At 34.8% G+C, this 14509-nt stretch overlaps 1 protein-coding gene across 1 annotated transcript in view; it reads right to left on the bottom strand.

Moving 5' to 3' along the window:
* Positions 1-14105, bottom strand: part of LOC121408163 (TNF receptor-associated factor 4-like) — a 50431-nt gene extending 36326 nt beyond the window's left edge. Inside the window, exon 1 of the mRNA XM_041599511.1 lies at positions 13881-14105. Coding sequence (XP_041455445.1) covers positions 13881-13885 — 5 coding nt within the window. The 5' untranslated portion in view covers positions 13886-14105. The remainder of the gene's footprint in view (positions 1-13880) is intronic.
* Positions 14106-14509: the final 404 nt, after the last annotated feature.

Raw genomic sequence — 14509 nt, 5'->3', positions numbered from 1 at the left:
TTTTGTGTACTCTCTCTATTCATCTTCATTTTCCTTTTAATCAATATCTTCTCCCTCTTCTCCTTTATGTATGCCTTCTCTATATTTGTTTCTTCTCCTCATCAGCTATCTCTACCTGTTCTTCCATCTCTCACCCCCTTCTCTCTCTTGTTATCCCTCTTCCCTCTCCCTCCTCCCCTCACTATCCTTTTCTCTACTGATCTTTCTCTTTGTCTTTGCCCAATTCCTTTAAAAAATGTTCATGATATCCATGATGATCTGCAGGTGCCTGGACAATTTAATTCTTTCTTATTCTGAAATTGAGTTTCACTGATAAATAAACAGTACTCGGCTTTACCACTTGTGAACTGCGCTCTCCAACAAAATTGCCCAAGTTGCTTTCCCTGACTTTTGAAACAACATTCAACATGCTTTTGATATTATTTCCAAAATCAGAAAATCCTCCTAAATCCATGTCACCCTCTCAAACCAGGCCAAGATGTGAGTGACACCAAGGTTTTCCTAAAGTTGTCTCTCTTCAGAATCTTTAATGTTTCTTTGAGAAAGCAAAATAGGTTAAATTGAAAAGGAAATATCTAATGAAGTGAAACCTGTCTGAGCTCACATGACCATGAAGAAAATGCCTTTTTACTTATTTTTCTTTTCAAATTAAATATACATGCCTTTAAAGTAGCCTATATGTTGAATAACTTTCATATAGATAAGTAATCTTGGCCAAACAACCTTTTTTAATGATTCCTAGAAAGTGAAGAAAATGCATTTTAAGTGTGAAGAAGCCAAACTTTTATGCCATGTAGGCCTCTATCTGTAAAGCACTTATAACTGTTTTTCTATTGCTATTATGCACTTTGAAAGTGGAATATAATCACTAATGTAAAATATTAAACCTACAAAATTCATTTTCACTTGATGTTGTGCATTAAAGTGGCTGTCATAGAAGACTACTATCACCCCCCTGTGTTGATTGATTGACAGCCACGGGCCTTACCAATTCACACCTTTGCCCCCAAAATATTTACCCCTGGACCCTTAAAATCCCCTCTCCCATTTGGTAACATATCATCTCTAATAGCCCCCAAGAGGGCACACTGCAGATCCCCTCTCTCCACCTTTACCCCCCCCCCCTTACCTATAAGCTCAGCCGAACTCTCAAGTGCAAATTCCCTACTTTTCATAAATACTCTTGATATTTTCGAAATATTTTTGAGAAAATCAATACTCATATACAAATTGCTTCTGCAAAAGCAACTAATCTCTAAATAAAAAACAAGTCTACGAACCACTGAAGTTTATTTTTTTTTATTTCAATATCAGTTTTAAAATAAAGAACAGTAATTTTTTCAACCCTTCTATTTACCAAATGTGTATGGTAAAAAATAGTATTGTAGTGTATCAAAAAAGGAGTTTTTTGTTCCCATTCTAAAAACTGAAATATGTGAACATTTCCCATGCAATTTTTCCCTAACTGGCCTAATACTTAGCATGTCAAAATCTATAAGTGCATGGAACAGATTATGTCTTTAAATGGAGTTCACTGTTTGGTTTAGATTGAATGATTTTCAGTACACTATTCATGATCAAATGGCAGCTGGAGCACAAATGTTAGTTTAAATGAATAAAGGTAAATATTTGTTTCTTTCAATGTAAAGAATGCATGGATCATTCACTGTACGCCAACACAGTGAGTGAATCATGCTCTTTTTTATTGTAAAACACACCGTTTTTTTTTTATTATAGAGCCTTATTATTCATAAAAGCAATAGAGTGGAAAAATAGCTTTCACTTTTTCAATGTAAGACAAACAAGTACACATTGAAAACCACATAGCATTTGTTGCCTCCCAAATGGTGGAAAAGATGATATACTATTGAACTATTCCAAAGAGCGATAGTTCAGTCACATCGATTGTCAATATATTATTGGCAATATGGCAAAAATAGATTGCCCTGCAGGGCTATATATTTCACACTATGGGAAACAGGTGTAATATCTTAACTAGATACAATACATAAGGTTTACGATCCAAAATGCAAACAAAAATGATACAACATACTTATGATAAATTTGAATTTTGTAATTCTTGCATGATTGTCATAGCTCCATAGGTTCTCATGCCAAGGCTTTATCATTTGAACATGCATTGTATGTGTGAAAAAAAGTTCAATTCATTTACTGCGAGTGCATGTTCATGTACATGATATGTTTATCTAACCTTTCCAACATATACACAAGCCCATCTCATAAGGGTCTCTATAAATGACATGTGCTGCTATAATATCACCCATGGTACAGCTTGAAATAACTTACAAAAGGGCACATAAATTATAGGCAAAAATGACAGAGCTTCCCAATTTGATAACTGGTCATGCTGGTAGAAGGATAAAAAGATCATATGAACTTCTGTCTACAATACAAAAAAATAGAAAATTAGCCACTTTCTTACTCATACTACAGTTAACACCAGCAACACCTAGTCTGATCACAGCCTTTCATAATTTACATTATTTGTGATTTTTTGGTTTGGAGTTGGTGATGTTGGTGTAACTGGATAGCATTACTTCAGACTTCCTTAAGGCCTGATCCGACTGCTGATGGACATAAAAAAGTATTCATAAATGAGACAGCGGGCAAGCAACATTTTGGGGTGGCTCCATACATTTTCATACGCTCTTGACAATGGACAAAATGGGCAAACAATGAAATCACAGTGGACGGATGCTCGATGGATATAGAGCATATGAAACACATATGCAAAGAGCACACAACGGATACATAACATTTTCCAATGGATGGCAAGATTCTTTTCCGTTTGATAAATCCTCTCTGCATCCGTAAAGTGCAGTAGGACCAAGCCTTTAGTTCATGGATGCTATTTCCTAAGGAGAAATGGTTGAAAGCCTTTTAATATATTTAATCACTTTAATCCTCTCTCATACTTCAGTAATAAATAGAATACTTGATTCATTTAAAACAATAGGCCTTCAAACATGGACCCTTAGAAATCCTATTATATCTGGTGACCTTAATATATTTTCATAATGTCATATCATTAAATAACTACATGCATGTCCAGTGGAATTTGAACTTGGATGGACAGCAAAGTTCTAGAACAAAGTTGAACTTCAGTGTGGTTGACAGAACAAACTCTTGACTCTTCAGTCCCAAGGGGGAAATATTATCCTAAACTTTGAGGAAGGGAATATAGTAAATGAATCCCCAAAATCCATCAACGCAAATAGCTGCACTCAGTCAATAAAAGGCTAGGTATTACTGTGGACAAATCCTAAGTTATTGGTGGTAATCTTACATAGATTCCGTTTTTCACCAGAATGTATTATCAATTCTGGTGTCTTAGGCCATTCCAACTTCCTGCATCCCCCTTGGACTCTTGGTGGCTGTATTCAAGCGATTATAACCTGCCGTTTTTCAGACATTAGATTTAAAACACTGTTGCATTCAAAGGATTTTTTGCTAATTGTAAAAATAAAAGTCTTTCAAAATGCACAATGCACAGTGTTTTGGTATTCATTTTGCAGAAGCAAGGATGCTAAAAATCCCTTGAATGCAACAGCGATGTCAATGTCATATTATATACTCTCTTAAATTTGACTAAGATATGGCGCCAGATGAAACTATACTCTGTCTTAAGTCAAGGTGATTCATTTCTAAGTTACTTTGACTCAAAATTGATTAATATTTTAGATGATTCCGCTTTATTCTGAGTCAAATTCATTCTAAATCTGAGTCAATTTAACAAGGAATAGAGTCTATTCTCAGCTGGCAGGTTTTTAAAGTTAAGTTCGACTGCAGGAAAATGAGTGAAGCATTGTCATAATCATGATATTACCTGCTTTTCATTTTCCAAGTGCACCTTTACTTGGTCAACCTACTCAGTAGCGTGCACAAATGCATTTTTTTTCTATGAGGAAGAACTAGCATTGATATGTTTTACCAAAGTACATATACCTATGTTTCTATTGGCATCTTGATTGATGTTTCTAGCACTTAGGCCCTAAAGTACAAGAAATCATTGAGCTCACCCTCAGACATACAATTCCAAGTCCAAGGTCAAGACCATGGCTAAGGGTCAAGACCAGGCACTTTTCAGAGGTTGAAAGGGTATGAAGTCAAGGATGACTTCAAACCCCTTGCAATGACTGACAAAATTGTCATTCATTGATAATTTCAGTGAAAATCTTTCATTTTGATTGACTGAAGAAAGCTATAACTAGGGTAACTGTCAGTGCATGGCAATTTAGTATTGGTAAATGGGTTCTCTGTTAATTTACATCAAATACAAATGTTATATTTCATTTCAATTTTTATTCTTTAATATCTTTTGCATTTATTTTCTTAAATTGGCAACCAAGGTACAAGCCCATCTTACCCCTTCCCTTTTATACACCCCTGAATCAATCGACAAAGATCAAAATAGTGGGGCCGTGGGGCATATCCCTCTTCATTCTCTGGCTCTTTATACTTTCCAATGACCACTATTGTCTTTAACAAGCCCTCTGACCTTACGCCATTCATTAGGCAATGATCATCGATGGCTACAGAACGTCTATGCCGATGAATCAACTTCAATTGACAACCCTTTACAGATCCGCATCAGAAATGTCAACCTCATCCATTCGCAAGTTTGCTGTATTTCTTAAAACGTTTTTCTTCTATTTCTTTCCGTTTTCCACCTGCGGGTTCAAACGGAGTTGACACAGTGCAATAGTCGGCCTGTCCGCACTTGCTCAGACTTGCTGCCAAAACTTGGGAGGTTTGGGTTTAAAGTCAATAAAATAGTGTCAGAGTTCAAATCTTTTATTTCAACCACCCTTGCCACTGAGACCATACATCATCATATCTTAAATTCTAAAAGAATTTTCACAAGAACAAACTCATGAAGAAGTATTTCATCTTTGAGGCACACTACTTCAATTATTGATGATTTACATTGCTTTTATGTTTGAGACAAATCAAATCAAATTTCTTCTGTGCTATTCTATGCTATTGATAATGGAAATTTACAAGGTATCCCAACATGTATAATTGAAATTGGTGACCCATGTATTTTAAGAGTTTGATTGGAGTGTTACAAATCAATTCATCATTTCACTAATGGTTTGAATTCATACCAGAAGGGGCCTCTTCTCAAAATTAAAAGCATTCCCAAAGGAAGCCTGTTAGCTTCAATAAAAAATAGTCAAAATAAAATACCACTATTCCCTGGGGTACAAGTCCTGACCTGTTATGACTGCACAATACAGTGTAACAGACCCTCTGTTAAGCCTATAAGGACCCCTTAACTAATCCCCTGGGGGAATCTAAACCCCTATTATCCTTATAATGGGATAATCATTGTTTATTCTTTCAGGCAAAGTCCAGTGTTGACTATGGCATGGCTGTATCTTGTGGCTATTATGTTGAAGTGAAATTTTGTAAATGGCAAAAAAAAATACAGTCTACATCATTTCTCTGCTCTGTTTAATAATAAGAAGGAAATTTAGGTATGAGGTGTGTCAATCAAGACACTATCCCAAGTCCTCAATCAAAAATACTATTTCCTCATTCTGATCTGTCTGGTATAGTATTCTAAATTTGAACTATTCTCAGGATTATCAGGATCATGTCTGGTGTGGAAGACAACTGAACCAAAAGTTTATGATTGGATTAAATGACAAGCTTATTTTACACCTTAGCCACAAATCAACTGGAAAATTTTCCACTGGGGTCACAATCATTTCACCCCCCCCCCCCCCCTCCTCAAAACCCACTCTCTCGTTTTGTTGTGTTCCCCCTCTTCATACCTCCATCCCTGGTCCCCCTACTACATCCTTCATTTTTCTGTCTCCCTCCCTTCCTTTCTCTCTGAAAATCTCTTCAACCAAGAGATCTGTGCTCAAACCATCTCACTTTCTTCATCATATATCCATTCACTTTCCCATAGTCTCTGTCAACCAATTGATTTGGATCACCTTTTTCTTGTTGTTTCTTGCACTGTTTCTCTGTCTATCATTCTTGTCCTCAGTAAACATAAAAGAAAACAATTTCTAGGCATACAACCTCGCTGATAATTACCCCCTTTTTCTTTGTGAACAAGTTCCACTCATTTCTTACACCTCAAAGTCTGAACAATTGAGTCTGATAGATTTAAGTATTGATTGAACACAAAGGTGAGTAGAATTATCACCCACGCTGTAATCAATACCTACATGTAATACTACTAAATACTTACAGTCTCCTTTAAGATTGCAATAAGATATTACTATAACGGTAATATAACTTCCACTTCAACACAAAGTAAATTTATCCAGCAATAATTAAATGGATACTATACGAAAAGTTTACGCAAGTGTTATTGAGATATGATAAGCTAGAAATACCAAAAGATTTATTATTCTTTGATCAGATCAAGGAGGGAAAATAAGTTGTTTACAGTTTCTGGTTGAAGTGTCACTGGTGTATGTATTGATTAATGGGAATAGACATGCTAGATTCAATGGTTTAAATCATCCCCATTATAATCAATACCACAAATACATTCTGATCTTCCCATTTCAAAACAAGTTATCATCTTGCCTAGGGGTTCTCGGTGTTACTTGCACTTTATATTGTCTTGGGAGAACTGCATACAAGGTAAATAGATCTTCTGAGTAAAGATATCATTAAAAATAATTTCCTATTTCATGGCATATGAATATAATATCTAAAACATACACTAATTAATCTCCTGCCATGGCTTTCTTTAATTTGCTAACAAAGAACAACAGTGTAGCTCGTTCTGATAATGAAGCAGTAATAAATATGAGAATGTATTCTTCCATGTAATTGATGCTTATACATTAAAGGGTATGTAAACTTTGTTTTAAAAAAAATGAGTTGTGGCATATCCCGAATATTGGAATATTTTTTCACTTTCACAACCAAGTTGTGAATCAATATCACTTTTCACATACTTGTAATTAATACCAGAATCAAATTCACACAGAAATATAATATTTGTTTATTATAGAAATGGATACAGTTTGATGTCAAATCATTGTCTTCATTCTTACTCTTGAACGCTCAATTTGTATGACACTCAGGTATAGGCCTACAGGTATGTATGCATATATGTTAATCTTGTGTTACCCTAGTATTACTACATCTTGTATTTCTTCTCCTAAAACAGTGCTAAACAAGGCAACTTAGAATTAACCAACGATATCATTGCAGTAGACAGGTGAATTTTAGCAGATACTTCTCCCCTAAACTGATAAAGGGCAACCATATAGATGGAAACAAAGTACATTGACCTATTGCTGAGACATCGCCGTGCCATTTTGATTAATTAATCCTCTATCTTCCTCTCTCCAGTCTCCATCATATCCTACGTTCATTCATTTACATTCATATTATTATCAACTCATCCCAAATAGGTGGGGTAGACAAACAGAAAATCTCTTCTTTATTCTTATTCTACAAGGTTAAATTTGATTTTGCCAATCATGAGAATTCCTGGTCTTGATTTCCTTCTTTTTTTATTTTTTTTTGGGGGGTTATCCACTTCACAATAGAATGAATCATATTTAATCAGATTATCTTCTTGACAATATAAATCAACAATATTAGAGTCCATTAATTTTTTTACTATTTAATCACTACACCCTCCCCCCCCCCCCCCCCCCCCGGAACATGTACTTAAAGCAGTGCCCTTACATTATTTAAACTAATGAGCCTGAGAATAAGAAACTTACACTAAAATTAATTGAGGTCACTACAAAATGTAGTTTGAAATGCAGAAGAAAAAATATACATGTGCAATGTGTTTTGCAAAGGTCATTTAGTCCACCCTATACACACTTTATACCAGACTGTCCAGAATAGACTACTACTTTGTTTACAAAGCAGCAGTGTTGTAGGGTAGAAAAATAGACTATGTACACAAGAAGAAGCATCGATTATTTGTGTAATTTGAATAACAGAAGACAATGTTTATCATTAACAGATGTCCAAACCAACAGGACAACAATGACCAACCCTTTATCAATAAAATGGACAATAGATTGTGTCTTTATATTGTTGTTGTGGATGACGGAACCTTTGAGTGTCTCTGAGCCAGCGGCAAGTTCATTCAATTCGGCCCACATCAATATCAATACATAATAGATTATAACGGTGGTATCTGAAGAAAACAATTTTCAAAGGCAGCGCTGATGGTCTCATAAGCAGGGATGTGTAATTTGATAGATTGATATTTAATGACAAAGTGATTGATTTGCACTCTCTGGCAATGGTTACAAACTAGAATCCCAACTTTTCTGACCAAAACAAGGAACTAAATACTAATCTAGATATATCGAAAAAAAAGTGCATGCAAAATGTTTCCTGAACTAATTGCTCTTGCATGATGATTCTATAAAAGAAAATTAGTCAATTACTGATTTTGCAGTGTCAATTTAGAGATTTTTAAAAGAAGTATAATTTTAAAGCTAAACTAATAGAGAAAGAAAGAAGATATACATCAGACCTGCTTTAACCAGAATAAAATATACAAAAATTTCCAAGCTAACCCTTCCACTTAACCATTTATCACTTTGTTACAAAATTGCTGTATCTTTTCAAGCTATTCATTATTATCCTGCTTGAAATGTGATTGGAAACATGCTTGGTTATGTACATTCTACTGCTTTATTCTTTACTTGTTTAACTCATTATTTTTTTAATACAACTCTGAAGACCATCCATCAACAGTATTGTTATGCATGAGTCACAATGGAGGAATGCTAAAACAATACAATAAGTGGTGAGAAGTCATACACAAAGCATTTCATGATTGAAGTATAGCAGACAGGGTTTATTATCTGTTCATTCCAAAGCAATGACATCCGTCATTCCTAGTCTTGCTCAAAACAACAGGCCACTCCATGTTGTTTTCAAAGTTTTCAGAAATAATCCCAGAAAACAAATTGTGCTGACAAGTTCATTAGGCAGTAACCAGGAGCATGCAGTCATCACCATCTTCAAGAGCAGAATGAGAATGGTCGGTTAGAGTGGGATCGAGCATAAAGCAGAGATGGCCCTTGACTCCAACCCTTTTTAACCCTCTTGAAAATTAAAATCATAATACCTATAACATAACTCCCCCATCCTCCCCCCCAAAAAAAAAAATGCTTTTATACTCCAAGTCCACCACTTCCAAAGTAATGGGCTCAAGAACAAACACCCAGCAATATTTAGAATTTTTTTAAACGGGGGGGGGGGGGATGGCAACATACATGTACTTTCTGCTTCGAGTCCCTTCCAATTTCTTGAAATATCTTCCATGCAATTTATTTTGGAGCAATAAGATTGACAAAAAGTCACAAAAAACCTAAGAAATCCTAGAAAAGTAACTACTTTTAGTGACTGGTGGACATTTTGGTAGCCATGCTGAATTTTCACTTTATGAGGGGGTGATACCTTCATGGTTCTAGAAGGAAGACAGGTTGATATTGATTCGTTGGAATGAGTGGGTGGGGTCTTGGCGCCTCCTTGGGAATCCAATTGATTTCTCACAAACTGGATTGAATAGGAATGTTAATTCAGCTCACAAACAAATTCATGGTTTTCATTTCATCTTAGTCGATCATCAAGCTATTCTTAGCATGATTTAGAACAAATTCACTTGGAGAATTCAAAATATAGAGCTAATTATTGGTTTGAATTGTTTGATCAATCGTTGGATTATTCTTAGTCTTTTGAAAGATCCCATCGAAAACTGAATAAAACACGACTTATTATTGGGTTGTATTGATTATATGTTAAGGAGAGGTGAATGAAGAGGTTACAGGTTAATTTTAACATCTATAACAAGTAAACAACCCCCATAATAATTTATTACCTTAAAGCCTTTTGTGACCTTAAAAAATCCATATTGGTCAATCTATCTGTCTGATTACATATGAAAGTGGGTTTAATGAGTTATAAATGAAAATTTAATGCAAACTTCAATCTTGATAAGAAGGTTAAAAGATGCTTAATGGACTTCATTACATGCTGTATATCCCATTCATTTGGTCCGGAGTTCTTTTCATGATGACATACACTTCTCCTTGAAATGCTCGAACTATTGACCCAATGATCTTACATAGACATGAATGAATGAAAGGAATTCCACGGCCACTTTATTTGCTTACACCTAGGTGATTGACCGATGAAGAAGATCTATACCCTAACATTTCTTACATTATTAATGAACTGACCATCCTCTTCGTACAGGTCTCATGGCCTGAGTTCTGACTGGACAATAGGTAAGGAGTAAAGGGCCACTTGAGGGTCAGTTTAGTTGACCACAGGTATTCACACTTTCGTTTTTATCCTTTGTATTCTTTTCGGTAAGAATGCAAGGAAATATTTGGTGGTCTATCCAACTTAAATCATTTTAAATATCATTGTCTGGTGCTTACCAGACCTAAGGAGCTGTAAACTGAATATTACCTCACTAAATTTGTCATCCTTCCCCGCAAGATGCGATTAAAAAAAATAAGCCCGTCATCCTTGCTTTGCTGTTGTTGGGGAGGATAGCTGGAATAATATTGCTATTTAATTTACAGCGATGGTTATCTAAGTTTGGAAGAAAAAATATCTAAAATCATATGACAATACTTGATTAGAAGAGGGTTACTATAGGTAGCAAAAATTCATGAAGCAAATATAGTTGGTAATTAATGTAGGGGCAGTGAAACCACATTGTTAGATCTAAATTTGATTTGATCGTGCATTTTCTCTTCACTGTTTTCATTGTACTCCTATATTTTAAAAGAAAAAAAAAATGGGGGGGATAACAGTTTCGATATGTTTGCAGTGAGCATTTGTTTAAATTGATGAAAGATGATTGTACAGTCGTGTTTATTTGCCTATAGATGCACATGTGTGAGGGATAAAACAATGATTGTGGTAATCTGTGACACCTCTTCAAAATCTGGAATCAATTATCTCATTTCCTTCTGTTCATAATGAGATAAAACAGTTCCACAATTTCTCTTAGATTTTATTTTCTCTCATACAGTCTCCCCTTTATTTTGGTTGTGAAAATAGAAGCCAAAATGATAACATAATGACAAAGTTGTTTCTAGATAAACATTCATAACAAGGAAAAGATTGACACTTACTCCTTCCTCAGCAATGCAATGTTTTTCAAGCAACATCCATAGCAACGCAACCGCACTTGTCATTTGCATTTGACGAGCTACATGTACGTCACTCAAAAGCCAACTTTCAATTTAAACCATCTTCTCTGCGTGCTTATCATTCCTCAAAGGCCAATTTGGCAGAGCCGGTAAACAACCCTTTTGAATTCTGGAGCAATCCCTTTGTCCAAAAGTGACCAAACGCTTTGAGAAGTCACAATGATAGCATATTTACATGGAACAATTCTCAAACAAACTCAGAGGATTCACTTCTCCGTTCTGCAACCCATTTTAATCCAAACCATACCTACAAACATGACGCAATTGTGGATCCCCAATCATTTCATCAAATAAGTTTGGGATAACACCAAGTTAAGAGATCTAAATGCTTCCACTAGTCCCTGTGGTATAATGGTTATCATTGTTCCATGGCATAAAAGGTGAATAAAAACCACATCTATTTACAGGATATAGGGCAAACAAAAGAAAAGAAAAGAAATTTTGATAGGAATGGTTGAAAAAAAAGGAATGATACCCACCTTTGATTACTTTTTGAATCACTTTTGTGTTCCCTTGATGTCTAGCTCATTCATTGGTTTTATTTTCTAGTAATTTACCATGCCAGACAAGGACACTATCAATTGAAAGTTTGCAAACTTTTGGATGGCTTAAACTGTTTTCCCTTGATCAACATGTATGTATGTGTTTTAATGAACTCATCTAGGAGTTCATTTAGTGCAGGACTACAGGTGGAACCGCCTTGAGCAAACATCAACCGAGACAGAAGACAAAACACTAAGGGGGGGGGGGGGGCTACTCAGAACTTATAATCATCTGCAAGTCAATTATACGTCCTAATATGAAATCAAAACAATAAATCTACATGCTGACTGACCCCAAAATTAATTTTCAAGATGGATATGATCTAAGAAATCTTGGTAAATAAAGACAAGAAGCCCCTCTTTTTTTGGGGGGGGCAGACTTTCTGCCACATTGATTTGTAATCCACACCCAAAAGTATACATCATCTACCTCAGACGAAAGCCTGCCTGAAGTTCAATACCTATTCACACAATGGGTGCGAACAGAGGTGATTCATTGACCGCAATCATGGAATCATAATCATATACAAAGATTGTTGATGCACTATCAATTGATTAATGAACAAAACTATTCAAGGAAAACCGGTAGAAGGCACAATCAGACTCTGCATTTAAACCTTTGAAAAGACAATCAGAAAGGGGATAGGAAGTTTGGAATACATACCGTACATACAAAAATTGTACATCCATTGTCATTTGAATTTGGTTGATAAATAATGAACAAAGAAAGTTCAAAGAAAACCGGTAGTAGGATACCACAACTTTAGAAAACAGTTGTTGAAAAGCAGACCAAAAGGTGAAGAATCTACAAACAATGACAAAGAAATTATTTCAAATCCTCTTTCTGTCATGCTAGCCAGGGTTTTTTATTAAATACTTTTACAAGTTATTCATATTAAATGCGGTAAAACATATTGCAGACTTCCAGCATACAATTTCATATTTTCATTTCAAATTCTCCTTCTGCAATGCTATTCAGCAATTTCCTTTTAAAGTGTAAAGATAGTATGGGGTTAAGAAAGACAGTGTGAATCGAAAAAAAGATAGTATGGGGTTAAGGATAGTCCGGGGTTCAGGATATTATGGGGTTAAGGAAATGTAGTGTGAAAAGCATATAGGTGTATTATATAATGTTGTAATCTTTTCCTATTTTCTTGAAGTCAAATTGTAATTCCTTCAGCATCCCCCTCCCACTAATGTATACACTCTAAATTCCAAGGATTTAAAATAAGTCCAGATCAGCTGTGAATAGTGACCACCCGAATATTATATTAAGATTTAAACTTTGATTTAAATATTTTGAGATTTAAAAGTTAATTCTTAAGAGTCAAAATAAATTCAAAATTTGGTTGGTCACTATTCACAGCCGATCTGGATTTATTTTAAATCCTTGGAATTTAGAGTGTATCCCCACAAAGTTCCTTCAGTTTTATGGATATTTTCCCTGTATGTCATGAAGTATTAGGAAAAAAATATTAATCATGCACTTTAACATTTCATCAACAGAGACTTAAATATATACATCAATAATTAATATGAAATTACTTTAATTTTTGTCTTACATTAAAAAACAATAACTTTGATGATGAATCATTCACACAATATAGAAATAACATGGGTCTTTTTTAAATAGAGAAATTGTCTGAAATACATTCCTTTATATACAGTGAACATGCATGTACTTTGAATGCAAACCAACGCTGGTACACCGACTAATTTCAATTTAAAAAAGATAATGAGAAAATAGCATACTAAATAATACAACAAAAAATATCATATCTTTTGAAACAGAAGAATGAAGGTGATTTAACAATTAACAAAGATCCATTTGATGTGTACCTTGTGTGTCTCAGTAGGGAAATTAAAAAGTCATATTTCATAGTTTTATAAGATCTATTTCTAAACTATGAACTGTAAATGCACTCTTGACACTTTAACACTGATCAATAGAAAGAATCTAGACAAGACTCAATTGTCATCTTAAACAATACATGATTTGGTATAAGTGATCACTTTAAGAATATTGTCTGATACATACGTAACACCAAAAGGATGAATGTGTTCATCCAAATGACATTTATCAAACATGATAAATGTTATAAGAAACCTCAAAAAAGCAAGAGAAATGTGATACCTCATTACTGACTTCCACTATCTGTATAGTAAAATGTAGTCAAAGAGTCTCCTCCCTTTGAAATGGGAAGAACAGCTCCATAAAAGCTTTTTAGAATATCACAAAAGTTGCAGGTAGCCGCTGACAAAAGCAACACCAACTCAAATGATCTATTAGAGAATCCCAAATGACAGATACTTGTAAGAATGAGATGAACTCACAAAACCCACTCATCTGTGCCTTCCCAAGCACTTCTCGCGACAAAGCACCGGAATCGTACCGATTGTTGGAAAATTTTATGACTGATTTGGCAAATGGACCAGCTTTCAATATATTTAGGGGTAATACCCATTTTGAAGTGAAACCCCAAAGAGGGGCAGAATCAGGATAAAAGATGCAGCATTTTATAAATATGTAGTATGGGATTTCAGAACATTTTTTTTCCTTTCTTCTCTTTTCATTCCAGAGAATAAAAGGAACCTTTATTTTCTATCATGAACAAAAATAAAATTGAATCAATTATTTTACATAACTCTGATACATACATTCTTTTGCCCCAGTGTTTCAGGGACAACTGCTTCAATGGAAAATCTGCTTGAATCTTAACCTGAAACCTTAGAACCCTATCCTATCATTTACCTAATTCAGAA

Source organism: Lytechinus variegatus, chromosome 2 (genome assembly GCF_018143015.1).
Source record: "Lytechinus variegatus isolate NC3 chromosome 2, Lvar_3.0, whole genome shotgun sequence".
Lineage (NCBI taxonomy): Eukaryota > Metazoa > Echinodermata > Echinoidea > Temnopleuroida > Toxopneustidae > Lytechinus > Lytechinus variegatus.
This window is presented reverse-complemented; position numbering and strand designations above follow the sequence as displayed.